Below are 19,638 nucleotides of genomic sequence, written 5' to 3' on the forward strand. Positions count from 1 at the left end.
ACCCGCCCCGCCCCGGCTCTTCCACCCGACCCACCCCGGCTCTTCCAGCCGACCCACCCCGGCTTCTCCACCCGCTCCGCCCCGGCTCTTCCACCCGCCCCGCCCCGGCTTCTCCACCCGCTCCGCCCCGGCTCTTCCAGCCGCCCCGCCCCGGCTCTACGGCCGCGACGCTCCGCATGCTCCCGGACAGCACTTTACGGCAGCGGCGCTATGGTCCTCTTCGCTGTAGCTTTTTTTCGCTTTTACGACAGAGGCGCTTGGCGGCGCAGCGTTGCGCAGCCTTGACGCGCAAAAGGCGGGCCGGGGCCGTGCGCGGCCTCTTTCCGTGTAGCCGCTGGTAGTGCTCCGGCTGTATCCGCTGCCATCGGGGCCGTGACGGGGCCGCACAGGTGAGGGGCGCGCTGGGACCAACCGGGACTAGCTACATGCTCTACCGACGCTCGCCCGCGAGTATCGGAACCCCCAGCCCAGCTCAGTCCAGCCCCGCCCCGGCGCGGCCGCCACAGGTTCCGGTGGGGGCCGGTTTGCCGCCTGTCACCCTACACACAGTGGCAGCATCGACTGGAGTGCCCCCTCCCACCCCAGCCACTGACCTCGGTGCTGGCCTGGCTGGCAGCGGTGACCTTTCTGCCAATCCCTCACGGTGTCCCCCCGTCGTGGCCTGTGCTGGTATAAGGCCGCAGGCTCCGGTGCCCCACCCCAGCGGGTGTCACGGCGTGCGGCAGCTCTCACCGTGCGGTAGCTGAGGGTTTGGGGGCTTGGTTTTTTTTGCTTTTTCTCTAGACGTTTAAAAACATGGCGAAGTTCGTGACCCCTGTGATCCAGGACAACCCCTCTGGCTGGGGCCCGTGTGCCGTACCCGAGCAGTTCAGGGACATGCCCTATCAGCCCTTCAGCAAAGGAGACCGTCTGGGCAAGGTATCGCCACACTGCCAGGTTGCATTGAGCTGCTGCTGAGCGACCTCCATGGCATTCCACCTTTGCATACTGTCATCGGTTTTCACTTCTTACTACTATGGCTGCTCTTCTGACACCCTTTACAGAATGTTCTAAGGTGTACTGCAATTGGGAACAGTTAGCAAAGGTGGCAAGCAGAGCTGGAAGTTGAGCATCGCTTGCTGCTTCTGCTGAAAGCACTGCGTGTAGAAAGTCGGAGATTGGAGGAGAAACATCATATTAATACTTTGACTATTTATGTTTGTCTTTAGGTGGCTGACTGGACAGGAGCCACGTATCAGGATAAAAGATACACTAGTACGTGCTGTCTGGTGACTCTCTCCAGTTTATTTCCTACAAAGTTTTCTTCAAGCGTCATTCTTGCTTTCATGTCTCACACCCACTCCGGTGGTTAACTGCAGAGCTCAGCAAGAGAAACTTCTTAAATTAGGATTCATGCCTCACCTTTGGGAGAGCTCTGTGGGGCTCTCCCTGTCCTTAGGGCCTTGTGATTTTTATTACAGCCTCGTGAGTAGGGCTTCTCAGGAAGGAATGTTGGGGGGGAGAAGACATGCTCATATAAGGCAGGAGTCCCATCAGACTTAGGTGGAGGCAGTTAAAAGGAATTACCGGGAGAGAAGGGTGAAAAGTGCCGGAGTGTATTTCCTGGAAGCATGCTTTGTTATTTCCAGACAAGTACTCATCACAGTTTGGAGGAGGAAGTCAATATGCCTATTTCCATGAGGAGGATGAGACCAGCTTCCAACTGGTGGACACAACACGGACCCAGAAAACAGCATACCAGAGGAATCGTATGCGATTTGCACAGGTAATGCATGTTCAGAAGTAGGCTCAGGAAAGAGCTTCATCAGTAAGGAGGTACTTCACAACTGTCATCCTTTTTTTTTTTCCCCCATCATTTCTGCAGAGGAACCTTCGTAGAGACAAGGACCGGCGGAACATGCCGCAGTTCAGCATGCAAACGCTGCCAAAGAGCGCTAAGCAGAAGGAGAGGTTAGGCCTTGGATATAAGCATCCTGTGCTTGAGTTGGAGTGTGTGAACATACTGTTGGTAAAGGTGTGAATTTACTGTAGCAGAACCCACTGAAGCTAACAGCAAAGAAGAATTTCAGGATAGCTCCAGTCCAGCATTCTGCTGATGGCAGCAGTAGTTAGAAGTGTGGGTTTCAAACAGCTGTCAAAGAATTTAGAAGGATTTCTGAATCGTGCCTGGGAAGTAAACATGACTTCAAGGTACCTTTTCTGAAAACTCCACTGCAATCTTGGAAGGCTTTGAATGCCTTGGGCTTCTGGATCAATAGACATCTCAGCAAATGTTGCAGTGGCTTGGTGCCTGAAAACATTGCTCCTCTGGTGGTAGTTTGGAAGCTTAGAAGTGGTTGTGGCATGTAGGAGTTGAGAGTTCTTCATGGCTTTTCTCCTGTTTGCCATTTCAGAGATCGTTTGCGCCTACAGAAAAAGTTCCAGAAGCAGTTTGGAGTGAGGCAGAAGTGGGACCAAAAGTCACAGGTAAACTAGTAAGCTTTCTGTTGCCTGCAGTGGTTTGGTTTCTCAGGCTGCACTCACAGAGAAACTTTTCCTGGGGCAGCTCCTCTTGCACCAGTCCTGATATGTTGTGTCTCCATTTCTCTCTCTGTCCTACCTCTGGCCGCACAGCAGAAGCCTCGAGACTCCTCCGTTGAAGTTCGCAGTGATTGGGAGGTGAAAGAAGAGATGGATTTCCCTCGGCTGATGAAGATGCGGTACCTGGAGGTGTCAGAGCCACAGGACATGTGAGTTCCCAAAGCAGATAGGTGGCTGCTCTCTGATTTGTCTGAATTTTTGGAAAGCAGGAGAGCACGTTTCTTGTGGCTTAGTTCCAAAGTTCATACTGAGGTACCCGAAGCAGGGGAAGATGACAGAATGCTCAACAGGGCCCACTCTCTTCTGTTGTTCATAGCTGGTTCACAGGGGGGAATATCAACATGATGTTCTTGCCTTTGCAGAGAGTGCTGTGGAGCCCTAGAATACTATGACAAAGCCTTCGACCGCATTACAACAAGAAATGAGAAGCTGCTGAGGAGCATTAAGCGCATTTTCCATACTGTCACTACTACTGATGACCCAGTTATCCGAAAGGTATGGTAACTGCTTCCTGAAAGCCACAGCGTGTTTCCTAGTGTGTGCTGTTGTTCAACACCAGCTGTCACCATCAGACCAAAGTTAGTGGCATGAAATTCCATATTCCTAGGCTTGCAGAGGATCGTTACTGGTATTGTTAGCTGGTTCGCTACTGTTCTTAAGTCTGAGGCAGTTAGATGAATACAAAACTTGGAATGCTGGTAATGGTAAAGCTGTGGTTCTGGAAAAGCAAGCTAACTGGCACTTGAGCTGTGTTGGGAAATAAATTTGTGAGAGATGTGATTCTTGGGAGTTTCCGCTTTGGGAGACAAGGAAGTGTTGGAGATGCTTTCTGTGATCCAGTAAGCAGTAAGGAGTGGTGCCTTGTCCCAGCAGTGTTAACATTCGTTGTAACAGATTTCTTTCTTTTCCCTTGTTTGGGTGAGGGTAGACCTGCATTACTGGGTAGTATCTGATGCTTTGTCTAGCAGCAAGTGTTTTACCTACCAGTCTAGCTTCCTCAGCATGGGGGAAGTCACCAATGATACGGTTTTCTAACACTTCTTGTTCTGACTGGGGAAGGGAAAAAAGTATCTCTTGTTCCTGAAACACACTTTTCTCCACCTTCTGTATCCATAGCTGGCCAAGACGCAAGGGAATGTGTTTGCCACAGATGCTATCCTGGCCACATTGATGAGCTGCACTCGCTCAGTCTATTCCTGGGACATCATTGTCCAGAGAGTTGGCTCCAAGCTTTTTTTTGACAAGAGAGACAATTCAGATTTTGGTGAGTAAAAGTCCTTTATCTACTGCAGCATAAATTTAATGCAGGACAACCTGATTACGACAGTACACTTGCTAGTTGTAGGGGTAACTTGATATGCTCCATTGTGGGGCTGGAGACTCACTGAACCTGGCATAGGTATCCCCTCCCCAAGTATAACTGCTGGTGTCTGATTTTCTTCCCAGACCTCCTGACAGTGAGTGAAACAGCCAATGAACCACCACAGGAAGAGGGCAACTCTTTTAATTCTCCACGCAACCTTGCCATGGAAGCTACCTACATCAATCATAACTTCTCTCAGCAGTGCCTGAGGATGGTAAGATTGAGCAGTGATGGGTTGTAGGGTCTGTATTTCAGGGAGTCTGAAGGAGAGACTTTATTAAGGCTGTTTTAATATAACTCAGAAGCAGTTTAATTGACAGAGGTGTGTTATACTGGTGTTCTTCCAGTTTTGAAAGGGGTGAAGTTACTTCTGGTGAGCAGTGTAAGTGGTAGAAAGATTTATACCTTTATTCCACTAAAAAGAAATCCCACTCCCATTGGTGGAGCAGGCAGACTTCTGAGTACCTGTAGTGAGGCTGGAGCACCAAAAGTACTGCTTACAGCAAAGTAAATAGTGTAAAAATGAGGTTTCTCAAAGTTTAGTGTTTTTCTAGATCAAGGAAATTGGCTACTGTTGTCATAAAAGAATATTTGCCCAGGAGGAGAGAAGTACCTCACATATTTTTCGTAACACATCTTTCTATTTTCTTCTGCAGGGAAAGGAGAAGTACAAATTCCCCAACCCAAACCCCTTTGTGGAGGATGACATGGATAAAAATGAAGTAGCCTCTGTTGCATACAGGTTTGTTAATCTCCCCAATGCCTGCGTTTGGCAGTGGGGAAGGATGTCAGCATGTACAAAAGGGAAACAAGTTAGGAGTGTTTTTGGTAGAACCTTTTCCATGAGAGGATTCCTAGATGTCCGCATAGTGAACGTTTAAAGGGAACAAGATTTTGATGAAGTCTTGTGTGAATCTGGAAGAGAGCAAAGGTTGGGAACAGCTAACAAGGTTGTGTGTTGGCAGGTACCGAAGGTGGAAGCTGGGGGATGATATAGATCTCATCGTCCGCTGTGAACATGATGGAGTGATGACAGGAGCTAATGGAGAAGTGTCATTCATCAACATCAAAACTCTCAACGAGTGGGATTCCAGGGTGAGGAGGAATGAGATCTCAAAGCTAACTCTAATTGCTTCACTGCTGCCTGACATGCCAGGCACAGCAGATATCTGGCAGTGTCCCTGGGGCGGCTGCGTTCCACCAGGACAGTATAATGGTGCTGATGGGATTCTTCCCCAGATGCAAGGTGGCTGGTTTGAACTGTTGTACCTGGGCTTTTGGCACAGTAGGCAGTCTATACCCATAATTGCCTGACTCACAAACTTCCTAACCACCACTGACCAATCCCCACTATTCAAGTTTCTGCCTTCCAGTTCAAGGGCTTTCCCTGTAGGCTGCTGTTCATGTTCCTTCCTGTGTGATGTCAAGGTGGCTGAAGAGACGACTACTGTCTTGTTAGGTTGACTCTGGTTGCCATTCTTCTTTCAGTACTGCAACGGAGTGGACTGGCGCCAAAAGCTTGACTCTCAGAGGGGGGCTGTGATAGCCACAGAGCTGAAAAACAACAGCTACAAATTAGCCCGCTGGACATGTTGCGCCCTGTTGGCTGGCTCAGAGTATCTCAAACTTGGGTAAGATGGGTTTCACACTCAATGTGCAAACATGCACCTGTGCTAGTTTGAAGCAAGCACCAAATCAACTGCATTTTCCATTATTTAACCCAGTCTATGAGTAATCATAAAATCTTCCTCTGTTTTGAGTGGCCAAGAGGGGAAAGTTTGCATTGTGCCCCCCAGCCTCAGTGTAAGCTGCTTCCTCTCAGCATCTGGCTGATGTGTCATTGTGACTGGCTTTGTGAGACCTCACAAATGTGACGGGCAGGTGGCATGTGCAGCTCTCAGCAGCTGTGCTACCTGTCAGGAATCAGATTCAGATCCTCAATGCCTTGTTACTGAGAAATTGAGTGGAGGGGAAATATTGCCACAGGCCTTTCTGAGCTCTCAGCTTGAAATAATCAAGACTGTGCTGTGGATAATGAGCAGGAGACATTTGCTAACTCAGTCCTGGTGGTTCTGCAGTCCTGGGTTCCATCCTCAGATGTGAGACTAATGCATTTCCATCTGTTTAATTCCAGACTGCAGGCTAATGATGCTATTGCTTAATTTTTATCTGTGGGACTAATCTTTCTGTACCTTTTGTACCACCTCATCTAATTTGGTGTGGTGGAAGGGTTCCAGATATATTACTGTTTGACAGCTTGTAGCCAGGAGATCCTTTTAGCTTTCAGTGTTTGAGTATTAGGACTTTTCAGTTGAGAGAACAAAACTAAGATGGTCATGCTGGTTTTTTTTGCTAGCTGGGCTTAATCTCCTAATATTCCTCTGGTTTCTTCTTGCTTCCACTCAGGTACGTATCTCGTTACCATGTGAAGGACTCAGCCCGCCATGTGATCCTGGGCACGCAGCAGTTCAAGCCAAATGAGTTCGCCAGCCAGATTAACCTGAGCATAGAGAATGCCTGGGGCATCCTGCGATGCGTCATTGACATCTGCATGAAGCTGGATGAGGGGAAGTACCTCATCCTCAAGGACCCCAACAAGCAGGTGATCCGGATTTACAGCTTGCCTGATGGAACTTTCAGCTCTGATGAAGATGAGGAGGATGAAGAGGAGGAAGAGGAAGAGGAAGGTTTGTAGTGTACTTGGTGATTTATGCTTTTAAGTGGTCTACCAGTCTAAATGAAAAGGGACGACTTGTGATAAAGACCAGATCTGAAAGGTGAGATAAGTGCTATAACAGGACATAAGTGAGACTGGAGATTGTGTGGTCTTGAGAATGGGACTCTGGTGGAAGAAATGTGAGTGACGTTGAAAATACTCTGCTGGAAGCAAACAAAAGCTGGTATTTAGAAATGCAGATGTTTTGCCTCTGTATGGGTAATACTGAATGAGGACTGATGTTACCAAGGGTGGGGACCCAAGTCCAGAGCTCCAGCTGGGAAAATGAAGTCTGCCAAGAGGCTGTTCATTCAGCAGCTCCAGGATCTTGGAGGATAGATGGGTGCTGGTTTGTACTGGGATTATTTTGCTGAAGTTGTAGAAATGAGAATCCAAATGTAAGATGACGCCCTTAAAATTTTGTGGTGACTAAGCCTGATTGGGGTAACTCAGTGAAGGCTTTTAAAAAGCAAGTGACTATTGAAGTTGAGCAAGCACTGGTTGGTCAGCCTGGGAGTTTCAGAGGACTGGTGAAGCTACAGTGGACAGCTGTCTTTGCTTTGCTGCCTAAAACCGTCTGTGATCCCAGACCTGTGATCTGTGTGTGGCACTGACAACGGGAAATGGCTTGACTTAGAGCTCTGCTGTGATATGTAAAATATATTACAGCTTCCTTTGTTTTAGGGTTGCAAACTTAGCCTGTCTGCTCTGTTTTTTACTATGGGGATTCTAAGTTGCTGTGTAATTTGGCTCAGGAATGTAAATTGTGTCATTCAAATAAGGTTCCTGTGGCCTTCCTTGGCTGATAGACAGGCCCTGGGGGCTGCAAGGGGATGATGACAGGCATGCTGAGGTGGGATGAATCTCCCTGAAGTCACAGGCTTATTTTCTCTGGCAGTTCTCTGCTAGCTCTGGGGCCTCCAGCATAAGTCTAGAGAAGAGCCTCCAACATGAGCATGGGGTTTGAGCACTTCCACTGTGAGGACAGGCTTAGGCATTTGGGAGTTGTTCAACCTGGAGAAAAGGCTCTAGGGAAATCTTACTGCAGGCTCTCAGTACTTAAATGGGACGGTAAGGGAGATGGGGAGGGACTCATGATCAGTGAGCGCAGTGATAGTGTGAGGGGGATGAGTTTCGCACTGGGAGAGGGTAGATTTAGGTTGGATATTAGGAATAAATATTACGGTGAAACACTGGAACAGGTTCCCCATAGAAGTTGTGGATGCCCCTTCCCGGAAGCATTTAAGGCCAGGTTGGATAGGGCATTGAGCAATATCTAATTGAGTTTGACCTTGCTCAGTGGGGAGGTTGGACCAGATGACGTTTAAAAGTCCCTTCTAGTTCAAACCTCTTAGTGATTCCATGTGTCATTTCCTGGACAGGGTTTGGCTTGAGCTTCTTTAGCCTGCTGCGTTCACTTCATGCCTGTTTTGTTTTCTCTTTCAGAGGAAGAGAGCTGAACGCCTGTAGCGAAAGGAGGCAGCAGCGCCTGGCCTCGCCCCCCCTCCCGCGGAGGAGGCGGGGGCGGCTGCCGGCTCTGGCTTGGCCTGCGGCCGTTCTGCAGATAAGCCCTGAGGGTCGAGAAAGCGCAATAAAGTTCCTTTGGCAGAATGGCGCTGTGTGCTGCGTGGCTGCGGGGGCGGGGGCGGGGCGGGGTGGCGGCCGGGGCCGGAGAAGTGGCAGTGCTCGCTTCGTGCGCGCCTGTCCCTTTAAGAACGGCTCTGCTTGAGTCCGTGGTGAGCGAGCGGCGGCGGGCAGAGTGGCGGCTGTGCCACGTGGTGCGGCGGGGGGCGGGGCTGGGGCCTGCACCTCCCCCTCCCGGCGGCTGGGCGGGAGCGGCCGACCGGCCCTGGGCCCCCGGCGCGGGCGGCGGGGAGCGGCGCGGGCTCGGCGGTGCAGGTGCGGCCGTCGGCGGGACGGGGCCGGCCGCTGGCCGCTGCCCCGCGCTCCGGGTGCGCCGCGCCTCATGTGCGGCGGCCAGGCCAGCACGCCACTGGGCGGGGGCGGGAGGGGATAGGGGTCAAGACCGGTCCCTATTGGCAGGGGAGCGAGGGCAGCGCGAAGCGCCATATCTTGCATTGGTTGGCAGTCTTGTGCCTGCCCTTCACATTGGCTGTTGAAGCGCAGGGACAGGGGCTATGAGCTTACAGGTGCTGCCTCACCTTCTCACCTGCTGGCCCCATGGTGTCTGATACTGCCTGGAATAGGTATCCCTGTGAGTCCATTGGCTGGAAAACCTGGGGCCCTTTTTACTATTAGCTGTTAGGGATGTCAGGGCAGAGCCCCTTTCCTCACCTTGAGGCCCTGAGGGGTGGTGGTGGTGGCAGTAGCATTATGGTGACCAGGCCTGGGTAGGGGGCAGGCCTTTGCAGCAAGGCCTCCGTTGGCTGGAGTCTCTTGCCAGGAGGCCTCCTTGCTTAAAGCTGCTCATCCCTTGATCGATGTCCATCTCTCTGGTCCTTTTTCCTGCAGGGGTGGCTGTCCCAGCCCTGCCATGGCCCCAGCAATCTGCAGGATACTCCTGGGGCTGGCCTTATGTGTGACGAGAAGTGCTGCTTTTGTCTACCACGACTACTGCATCATTGGGGCTGGCCCCTCAGGCTTGCAGGCAGCCTATTTCCTCCAGCAAGCTGGCCGAGACTACACCGTCTTTGAGCGGAGCCATGCTCCTGGCAGTTTCTTCGCCCTCTACCCTCGGCACCGCAAGCTCATCAGCATCAACAAGCGGTACACGGGCAAGTCTAACAGTGAGTTCAACCTCCGCCACGACTGGAACTCCCTCCTCAGCCACGACCGCCGTCTGCTTTTCAAACACTACTCCCATGACTTCTTCCCTGATGCTGACACAATGGTGCATTACCTAGAGGACTTTGCTTCCCTACTGAAGCTTCAAGTTCAGTACAACACAGCTATCATCCATGTGACACTGGAGAAGGACGAGCAGGCCTGGAATGGCCACTATTTCCTCCTGACTGACCAGGACAGGCAGAACTACAAGTGCAGGTAACAGGTGAACCCAGAGCTAGCCACTCTGCTCTCCATGAGCATTTTCAAAGTAACAAAATTGTAGAATGATTTAGGTTGGAAGCAACCCATAAAAGTAATTTCCCTGAAGCTCCCTGCCCAAAGCAGGACCAATGACATCAAGTTGTCCCAGCCTTGCAATGCTGAGGCATGAGTATCTCCAAGGATGGAGACTTCCCAGCCTCTTAGAGCCTTAACCACCATTACAGGTGAAAAATATTTTACTAGGATCAGCGAGGTGGGTGGGTGTAATATCTGCCCCTGGAAAGCATTGCCTTTCATGAACAACACTATCCTTCAGACAGCTAAGCAGCTGGCAGGGCAGACACAAACTGGCTGTGCTTGCCATTATCACAGCTTCCATCCTTGATAAATCACTTTCAGTTTATCTCTAGATAATTGCTTTCTGTGAAAAAAAAAAACAAACCTCAGTCATACTTTTTACTGCTGTCTTTACTACAGACTCAGGTGAATCAGTGCAGTGACATCTCACTTCTCTTAGAAGAGAAGTATGCCCCTGAAGCCCAGGGCTAGCACAGAGCAGGCAGAAGGGAATCAGAAAAGTGAGGATGTTGCAGCTGAGGGAACCAACTGTGAGAAATAACCCTCATGGCTGCTGGTCCCCGAAATTCCCCTTCCCTTTATCATACTTACGCATGTGTATCCTGTACCTCCATTGAGCTGCATTCCTAAAACCCTAGAAGTTAGTCTTGTGAACATACGGAGTGTATTTCTCACCTCCTGAGAATCTCAGCTCCACAACAGCAGGTCGTGCTGGCTGTCACTTGGAGGTGCGCTGGCTGGCAGGCTTGCAGAGGACAGAAGGCAATCCCAGACACCCACACACTGCAAGCAAGTTGTGCTCTTGGGAGCTGCATGAGCAGGAGAGGGACAGCAGACAGTGCTGCTAGCCTGGGCTGCCTGGCGTTGCCATCTACTTCAGAAACATCTGCTTAAGATTCAGCAGAAATTCTAGTGGAGAGATTACTGCACATAATTTTGGTGTTAACCGTTATTGGTGTTGCTAACTTGTTTTTGTGACTACAAATTAGCTTTTAAAACATTGAAACCATTTTCTATCCCTCTTAAAAATTACTTGTGCTCTACTGTACAACTTTTAAATTGGAGTACTTTTATATGATCAGCCTGTGAAACCTTAGTATTGTATTTATCACCAGTGAGGACACTGGGTAGTACTCACACATTTGTCAGTGGAGGGAGACATACCTGTATGACACCCACACTGGCTTTTGTTATGTATAATGGTGCTCCTTGTTGTTGGTCCGAGGATAGGGAAAAGAGGAGCAGGTCATTAGGTGAAACTGGAGAGAGGTTCCTTTTCAAATCATGACCTGTGTAGCTGATCCAGTGTGGCTGCAGGTGTATATCACAGCCATCTTTCACAGTGGGAGGACAAAGGAGTGATGAGATGGAGCAGTGGCCTCACTCTTAATTCCTGCATTTCCAAGTGCTCTCTCTGTTTTTGCAGCTCTTTGTTGGTAGCTACTGGAACATGGGTCCCCAACGTGGTGAACTTCCCTGGCTCAGAATATGTCGAGGGTTACGAGACTGTGTCTATCAATCCAGAGGATTTTGCTGGCCAAACCGTGTTGATCTTGGGCCGAGGGAACTCAGCCTTTGAGACAGCAGAGAACATTCTAGGTGTCACGAACTTCATCCATATGGTGAGCCGGTCCCGCGTGCGCCTGTCATGGGCCACCCACTACGTTGGAGATCTGAGGTAGGAAACCATTTCAAAGAGAATCATTTATTGCGCAAATGAGCTGGACTGGCAGAGGATGTGCTGTGATCCTGGGGGTTACAGTGGAAACATAGCATCTTCTGTCTTTACGTTGTTTGTTTAAAGCAGTCCAGGTTGTAGTTGCTGAACACAGGAGCTTGATGCTACTTCACACACAGCTCTTTGGAGTCTGTGAAATAGGAAAAGACCTCTTTGGAAAATGTATCATTTAGAAGTGCTGATTCCCAAGTTGTTGCTTTGCTTTCAATCACAGAAGAGAACCAAGAGGTTGACTACGTCCTGCAAGGGTGTGTTACCTGTGGTGTTCCTGTGAGCCCTGAGGATGTAGCCTTTGCACTAGAGTGTGGGATGCCTGCTAAAGGTGTTTTGTTTTCAGCAGCTGAGACAGGAACACGGATCCCACCTCTCCTTCCTTCTTTTAGCCACTCCTGCACATTTTTATTTTCATAGAGCAATTAACAATGGCCTGCTGGACACCTACCAGTTGAAGTCTCTAGACGGGCTTCTGGAAGGTGACTTGGAAGATCTGGCTATTGTCAAGGACAAGAAAGGAAAGCTGCACATCACACTCCGGTTCTACCTGGAGGACAGGAACACTAGTGCGGGTATCGACTCCATCACCCTGCCACAGGACGAGCTGGACAACTTTGCCACCCGTGCTCCTTACGACCGTGTCATCCGCTGCCTGGGCTGGAAATTTGACTTCTCTATCTACAACAGGTGAGGGAAGAGAGTATTTGGAGAGAAGGGTCTAAGTATGGAGGAAAAGGCAGTTCCTCTCCTGGTAGTACTGCTCAGACCACTGCATGCTCTGACCTACCTGGTGCTGCGTAGTCCTTTGTTTTCTCTTCAGCTACAGCTGCCCCCCAGTAGGAACATGTGTGCCATGGACTGAGCAAACATCCAGGTTGAGACCTGGGTGACACAGGAATTGTGCCTTTAGAACTTAGCATCCTGACCTGCCAGATCACCTGGAGAAGTCTAGCAATGTTTTGAGGCTTTTTCAAAATGAAGATGGTAGAGGTGCTGATGGCTACAGAAAGGATTTGTCTACTTTTTTTCCCTGAGGGTGCAACCTTCACTCCGCTTTGGTTTATGTCTTGGTGCATCCTGCAGTTGAAAATGATAGTGCTAACTTTACTGTCTTCCAATCTTCACTGTCAGTGGCTCAGACTGGGATTTGATCTTCTCCAGAGCTACCTTGAGATGATCAGCCTGGTCTTCTGGAAGATCTTGTAGTAGTAAATCCCACTGAAGACAGTGGGGGGGCACGAAGCTGAGTCTTTCATGTCTGCAATACAACGTGTGCCTTTTCACACACTTTTTATTTTTCCATCCCTGCACTTTCTTACAGTCTGTTCTTCTCTTTTGCATATCAGATCCCTTAAAATGATGCCAGGAAAAGGGTATAAAAACAAGTATCCTCAGATCAATCCCAACTACGAGTCCAGAAGCACTCAGGGGCTTTTTGTTCTTGGCACTGCTAGCCATTCTATTGACTTCAGGAAATCTGCTGGGGGCTTCATCCATGGATTCCGGTATACAAGTGAGTACTAGGGTGTATAGAAAGGACAGAGGTTGGAATTGTTCCTCCTTTCGAAGGAACAGTTCATAGTTTGCTGCTGGAAAGAGATCACCTTCAGTCTTGTGCAGGCAATAAGAACAACAAAACGCAGTCAAGCTGCAGCTGTGTTGTCTGAAGCAGAGGAGAAGTGACTTGGGGTCATATCTGAAGTTTTTAGCTGTCTGTCTTTGTTTTGTCTTGTGTCTCTCTTGCCCCTTGTCTCTTATTTATGTAACACAATAGATTTCTGCCTGCCAGATGCTCTGCCTCGTGACAGTCTGTGGGTGAGAGGTCTGTGCTGTGGAGTTTAAACCCAGCAGCTCTGGGCAATAGAGAGAATTTCTGTCTTTTTGTGTGTGCCCCTCCTTATCACTAAAGAACTGCTCAGAAGTAATGAAATATCCCTCAGGACCCCCCACCCCCTCACCAACCACTTAGCATCACATCAGCTTTCAGAGGGCATCTCCACTGCAGTTACCAGCGAATGGGGTGGGAGATCCTGAGCGTGGATGAGCTGTAAAGCTTATTTATTGTGTCCTGCTGGTATCTGTGAGTGCTGCGGCAGAGCAATTGGATTTCTTCAGAGCAGAAGCTTGTGTTTCTAACAAGCTGTCTGTGTTTCCCTCAATATCTCAGCTCGTGCAGTCCACCGCCTATTGGAAAACCGTCACCACGATGTCCCCTGGCCGTCCACAGTCTACCCTATTACACAGCTGACCAATTCCATCATCAAGCGGGTGAATGAGGCCTCAGGCCTCTACCAGATGTTCAGTGTCCTGGCTGACATCATACTGCTGAGAGAGTGAGTAATTGTTCCCAGCACTGCTCTCCATCGTTTCATTTCTTTTTCTTTGCTGTTGTTTCCCATGGTACCACCACACAAATTGCTTCAGTACTGCGTAAGGATGTTGCTATCACATAGGCAGTTGCCTCAATACCTATACTGCTACCACAACTGATGCCAGAATGCACAATTCTGCCAGTTCCCTCTCTTCAAAGGCTGTATTGGTCCAGTCCTTCCCTCTCAGCATAGAGATGTAGTACCTTTTTTACTGTCCCCAGGGAAAAGCTTTTCTTGAGCAGTGCTAATTTGGAGAGGACTTCCACAATATATGAGATTAATAGAGCCTTGTAACAGTATCCTCAGCTTTCACAAGCTCTGCATCGAGTCCAACCCAAATGTGTAATGACCAGAATTGATTACTATCTGATGGTTCCTTGGCCTAAGCCCAACCCAGTTGAAAGGATGTTGGATCCCAGATGGCTATTTTTGGTGGAAACGTTTGATGGTTGTGGTTGCAATTCACAGGAATGCCACAGCCTTTGAATACCTGGAGGAGTACCCAGTTGGAGTCCTGGCTGAACTGGAAATGCAGACGGGGAGGAAGGCTCCCGGTGGACTGTTTGTTGTCATCATGGAGTATGGGAGGAATTTCTCTGGGGATGACAAGGATGTCTTTTACTACAATCGAGCTGTGGGGGAAGCACAGCATGCCTGGCAGTCTAACTTTTTGCACCCTGTTATTTACTACTACAAACACCTCCCAACAGGTAAGCTTTCCTCACTCTCCCTGTTAATTACCTGATATGAACAGAACAGAGAGGGACAAAGACACTTCAGAGCTAAAGGCTAGTGGCGGGCAGGTGTGGTACCTGAAGGCACTGCACACCCTTCTCCTCCACTTTCATCATATCCATCCTCTGGACCACTTGCCACTACTGTCTTAGATGAAAAACAAAAGCTGGGAATTGGCAAGAAGTTTCTCTTGGTCAGACTTATGTGGAGCGCAGGGTGAATGGGATGTACCAGAGACCATTTGAGGATAGGAACAAATAGGTATATTGGAAATTTCCCCATCCACAAAAAGAAGATAATTTCTTCCCTTTGGCTGGCACCCTGTGTGTGTCCCAGTGGATGAACCTGGACTGTTCAGTGTTGCTGCTAAAAGACAGCTGCTGTCTGTGGCCAGCCTAGGTTTGAAAGGCCAGAGAGTAATAAAGGCAGCCAGAGGCAAGAGTTTGAAGCTGAGTGTTGTGTCCATCAAACAAACATGCTCAGAAGAGATTTCCTTAGGAAATGAGTGTGCTGAATCTTCATCTCCAAAAACCTAGGGTCAAGTTCTGTGCCTTGCACAGAAAGAAGCATGACGGGCAGCATTGTTAAAGCTTGAATGCAGCTCAGTCTCTCTCGCAGTCCCTGCCCAAGGGGAGCAGGAGTGAAATGAGATGGAAATACTGCTGGCTGGGACAAGGGGCAGCTGGACAACAGGAGGGCTACTGAGGCCTGAGCTAGCAGAGGGGATTGCACAATGAAAGTAAGGTAGGGATTAAAGGGTCAGGACAAAAGTTGAAACAGCTGTCATAGCTGCTTTCCACTTCCCAAGCTCTTGTTAATGCCATCTGGATTCTGAGAGATTCCCCTTATGTTCTCTTGGCAGAGCATGAGATGAAACTTCGACCCCCAGATTGGCCTCTTCCCCGCCCAGATGCCATCCATCACATTGTGGAGGACTTTCTGACCGACTGGACGGCCCCAAACGCTCACATCCTGCCACTGAGGCGGTTCCTGGAGAATTGCCTCAGCACTGATCTGCGCAATTTCTTTGCAGGTAATTTGAGCACAGGGTCGAGGTGGCAGGAGGAGGAGGAAGAGAGAGAGTGGCAGGAGTGATCTTTTCTGCAAATAGCTGAGATCTGCCTGTGGTGAGCTCGCTGGTGGTCACGCTTCCAGTCACACCTCTTTGATGCTCTTCCATGACAGTAAAAAGCGTGGGTAGTGTGTAAATGTTCCCAAATAGCCTTTGCTTTTGCTCACCACCAGAGTGAGACTGGCCCAGGCACAAACGGATTTAGGGAAAGGTTTATGAGTTTGGGTTCAGTTCCTTTTCTAGCTGCAGCTTTCCTTCCTCCTCCATTATTTGAATGTCCTTTGTGCACCAGATCTCTTTCCAAATACTGATGTGGGGTTGCTTTCCCATGGGAAATGGGAGTGCTGGGATGTCAGAGATAGTCACAGCTGTCTCCCTTCCTGAAGACTAGTTCTGGAAACCTTTTGGAGGAATTCTGTGTGGCACATAGAGGGAAGCAATCCTGTTGTGTGAAGAAAATGCCAGAGCTACGAACTCAGATGTACACACTGGAGATCCCACCCTTCATCTCCTGGACTTAAGTCAATCATTCTGCAGCCATGAGGAGCAGAGTGCTGGGAGGGAAACTTGTCATTCTCCCTGACCCTCTCTGCCACTTCATTTGAATGAGTCCTCGAGTGCATGGGAATTTTCCTTTATGAAGTGTCTCTGCTGTGTCTGATTTTTGATCCTTTCCCCCACAGAGTCCTGTTTCCTGTTTGCCTTCACCCATCAGAAGCTACCTCCCTTCTGTCGGCAGGGGTATGCAAAAATGCAAGGGCTCCTGGGGAGCGAGGGGCTCCGGCGCCACGCGGTGGAAGCTGGTCTGCTGGAGGATTATACTCTCACAGACTTGGGTGACAGGCGTCCTGACAGCCACAGACAGTCACAGGACCAGCTGCTGAGAGATCACGTGATATCAGTTCGTCCCTTGCAGCATCTCGTCAATGCCAAGGATGAGCTTTAACCATTCTTGCTCCATGCTGAAACCTATAGGTGCTGTCGTGACAATATTCTAAGAGATCCACAGCAGGATCCTGCTCTTTCCCATGCACCTTTTCCATCCCCATGCCTTCCAGTGATCATGAATTGCCAAAGACCTGCTCAGATCTTGCTGTTACAAAGTGGACCAAGATGCTCTGAAGAATAACCGAGGAGCCAAAACCCAGTGGTGCTGAGGCTCCTGCATTGTCCTTGCAGAGTTCATAGTTGCCTGAAGATGGTGTTTGAGTTTATCTCGCAGACCAATGTTATCAGCGACGTGCAGGGGTCACGGAAGAGAGTGCATGAACGCCTGGGTAACTACATGTGACATACCTCTTCGGAGGTGACCTGCTCTGTTTATGCCCTGTGGCAGCCCGGTGCGGGCTCCTTGTTCCTCGGGTGCTGTCAGCTGTGCTGGTGCACCAGATCCCAAAGCGGTGCTGTGGGCAAACTTCCCAGTTATTTCTCCTGCATTGGAATTAGGGTGGTTGCAGAGCTCATGTGGAGAGGGGTGGTTTTAGTTACCATCTAGGTCGGATAGTTTGTTATTTCCCAAAGAGCACTGCAAAGGACCCTTTCATCCCCAAAGGATAAGGCACTTGCCTGGGAATGCCTGGGACACAGAGACACAAGAGACTTACACTGAGTTCAGCTTTGCTGTCCTCATGTCTTTTTCCTGCACCAAGCAGCCTGAAAGGTTAGCCCCTGTCTTTTGTAAAGCATGACCAGTTTTTCTCCTGTTTGCACTATGTCCCATCAAGAGAATTTTGGGACTTTGATGTCGTTAAAAATGCTCTGTTTCTATTATATTCCACTCCAACCACCTCGAGAACTTACCAGCACTGAGTGAGAGGCTGTCTGCCCTTTATTGTTCCCTCTGCCAGCCAGGTGCATTTGTCTGTCACCTCTCTGTAGGCTGCTTTCATAGCCCTGAAGTTGCAAAGCAAGAGCAGCTTTGAGCTTGACCTTATGACATCCCTGTGACTTCTAGGAAATAAGAGGAGGGGTAAGAGGGAACAGGCTTTTACCTCAACACATTTTCTAGTCCCTTAGAATCTAGGATATACCACTCTGCACCTGTGCTTCCTGATACCCCACACTGGGAGGTGGGGAGCATACCTAACTGGACCTAAATCTCTCCCAGTCTTTCAAATTCTGTAAAGCCCTAGTTCCAACCCCACCTCTGCTTCATCCTTGGAGAGACTGGGGAGTAGTGAAGGAGATAACAAATGAGTTCTTTCTCCTCTTTGGGAATACTGGGCTATGCTAGCAATGCTGCATAGGAGGAGAAACAATCACCTTCTCAGCTGGCCTCAGTCAGCATCAATTTGTAGGCTTTACATCCCCTTGCCTCAGCTCCAAGGCCAGCCTGGAGGCAGCTTTCATAGTCTGTAGTTGACTGTGTAGTGCCATCACTTGGTATTTCCTTGACACCACAGGCATTTTATTTCAGGATTGTCCAGAGGAAGCAAAGGGCCTGTCACTGAGTTGGGTTTACTGGTCGTTGCTCAGAGCACGTTACATTCATTCCTTGTATGCACTGACAGAGTGCCTCCCTATTGTACATAAACACATGCGTTCTCCAGATGTTTCCTCTTCATCCTCAGATTCCCACAAGAGATCACAGTTCATAGTATGTGTGTTGCCTCACTTAGAAAAGTGACCATGTGTGTAAAACCGGCACACACCAACTCTTCCAACGTGCCCTACACCAGCTCCTAGAGTTGAATGTGCCACCTGAAATGGCAGAGGTCTTGCTGCCCCTTGCTTCCAGAGGGTCCTAGGGAGCAGACACTTGAGTTCCCACCCCTCATAGTCTGCTAATAGAGTGGTGTCCTTTTAGCCTTGCTCCAGCTGGGACTGATGCCATCAGTCTGTAGTCACCTGTAGGAGCAAGGGGGCAGCTTGACCTGGGTGCCCCATGCCACTGTGTCACGTGGACAGGAGTTAATCACTGACCACAGGACTGGGAAGCTGCAGGACCATGGCTTGCCAGGAAAGCTGAAAGAAGCAGGTGGCACAGCAGTATTCTTCACTTAGTCCCAAGTGGAGGGGACCTGCTGGCTAGGTCTGTGTGGGCAAGTAAGGTAGGGCAGGGCAAGGCAAGGCTGCTGTTGGGCCCCATGCAATGCTACAGGCTTGGGGTGGAATGGCTGGAAAGCTATTTGGCAGTAAAGGATCTGGGAGTGTTGGTTAAAAGTCAGCTGAACATGAGCCAGCCATGTGCCCAGGTGAGCAAGGCCAAGAACGTCAAGAATGGTGTGGCCAATAGGAGCAGGGCAGTGATGGTGCTCCTGTACTTATCCTGCTGAGGCTACACATCAAATATTGTGTTCCGTTTTGGGCCCCTTACTACAAGAGAGTTATTGAGGTGCTGGAGTATATCCAAAGAAGGATAACAAAGTTGGTGAAGGGTCTAGAGCACAGTTACAAAGAGCAGCTGAGGGAACTGAAAAGTTGTTTAGCCTGCAGAAAAGGGGGCTGAGGGGAGACCTCTAAGACTAGCTGAAAAGAGGCTGTAGCAAGGGGAGCGTTGCACACTTCTCCCAAGTAAGGAATGATGCAATGAGAGGAAGCAGCCTCAAGTTGCACCAGGGGAGCTCTAGGCTGAACATCGAAAGGGCTGCTAAGCCCGGCAACAAGCTGCTCGGGGAAGCGGCTGAGTCGCCGTCCCCGCAGGCATTTAGACGCCGAGTAGCTGCGGCGCTAAGGGACACAGCTTGGCGCTGCTGACGGAGCAGACCGCACGGCCCCGCACCCCTGCACCCTGACCTGCTCTACGCTTCGCTGCGCGCCTCGCCCCCCTCCGCCCTACGGCGCCTATTGGAGGGTGCCGCCGCCAATCAGCATCCCGGACTCGCCCCTCATGACACCGCCCACAGGCTGCTGCAGCACAGTGGGCAGGGGCTTGAGAGACGGCCGCGGTGGCCAGTCAGAGATCGGCGCTTGGGGCAGTGACCAATCGGCTTGGAGAGCGGGCTCCCTTCTTTCGCAGGCTTCCGGCGGCGGCGCCCAATC

At 49.9% G+C, this 19,638-nt stretch overlaps 2 protein-coding genes across 4 annotated transcripts; both read left to right on the forward strand.

The window, feature by feature from the left end:
* Nucleotides 1-259: 259 nt before the first annotated feature.
* Nucleotides 260-8,270, forward strand: EIF3D (eukaryotic translation initiation factor 3 subunit D). 2 transcript variants are annotated; one of them, XM_064155340.1, is made up of 15 exons: nt 260-389; nt 784-918; nt 1,209-1,254; nt 1,629-1,765; nt 1,865-1,950; nt 2,394-2,466; nt 2,614-2,729; nt 2,943-3,075; nt 3,697-3,844; nt 4,027-4,157; nt 4,600-4,685; nt 4,909-5,038; nt 5,432-5,574; nt 6,350-6,630; nt 8,106-8,270. In XM_064155340.1, the coding sequence occupies exons 2-15, from the start codon at nt 796-798 to the stop codon at nt 8,117-8,119; spliced, it is 1,647 nt and encodes a 548-aa protein (XP_064011410.1). In that variant the 5' UTR covers nt 260-389; nt 784-795; the 3' UTR covers nt 8,120-8,270. The 2 variants fall into 2 exon arrangements, with proteins under 2 accessions (XP_064011410.1, XP_064011411.1); XM_064155341.1 differs by having other exon boundaries at nt 2,617-2,729.
* Nucleotides 8,271-8,387: 117 nt separating this feature from the next.
* Nucleotides 8,388-18,205, forward strand: FOXRED2 (FAD dependent oxidoreductase domain containing 2). Of its 2 annotated transcripts, none has more exons than XM_064155338.1 (9): nt 8,388-8,558; nt 9,132-9,662; nt 11,173-11,424; nt 11,896-12,165; nt 12,825-12,991; nt 13,646-13,811; nt 14,319-14,560; nt 15,448-15,618; nt 16,397-16,593. In XM_064155338.1, the coding sequence occupies exons 2-9, from the start codon at nt 9,154-9,156 to the stop codon at nt 16,495-16,497; spliced, it is 1,878 nt and encodes a 625-aa protein (XP_064011408.1). In that variant the 5' UTR covers nt 8,388-8,558; nt 9,132-9,153; the 3' UTR covers nt 16,498-16,593. The 2 variants fall into 2 exon arrangements, with proteins under 2 accessions (XP_064011408.1, XP_064011407.1); XM_064155337.1 differs by having other exon boundaries at nt 8,390-8,558; nt 16,341-18,205.
* The last annotated feature ends 1,433 nt before the right edge of the window (nt 18,206-19,638 follow it).

This window comes from Pogoniulus pusillus, chromosome 15, assembly GCF_015220805.1.
Source record: "Pogoniulus pusillus isolate bPogPus1 chromosome 15, bPogPus1.pri, whole genome shotgun sequence".
In the NCBI taxonomy this organism is placed as follows: domain Eukaryota; kingdom Metazoa; phylum Chordata; class Aves; order Piciformes; family Lybiidae; genus Pogoniulus; species Pogoniulus pusillus.

Coding starts and splice junctions, on each gene's coding strand:
- EIF3D (XM_064155340.1), top strand. CDS start 796: ATGGCGAAGTTCGTGACCCCTGTGATCCAGGACAACCCCTCTGGCTGG. Junction 1,766..1,864: donor ATCGTATGCGATTTGCACAG/GTAATGCATGTT, acceptor TCATTTCTGCAG/AGGAACCTTCGTAGAGACAA. Junction 1,951..2,393: donor AGCGCTAAGCAGAAGGAGAG/GTTAGGCCTTGG, acceptor TTGCCATTTCAG/AGATCGTTTGCGCCTACAGA.
- FOXRED2 (XM_064155337.1), top strand. CDS start 9,154: ATGGCCCCAGCAATCTGCAGGATACTCCTGGGGCTGGCCTTATGTGTG. Junction 11,425..11,895: donor CACTACGTTGGAGATCTGAG/GTAGGAAACCAT, acceptor TTATTTTCATAG/AGCAATTAACAATGGCCTGC. Junction 13,812..14,318: donor GACATCATACTGCTGAGAGA/GTGAGTAATTGT, acceptor TGCAATTCACAG/GAATGCCACAGCCTTTGAAT.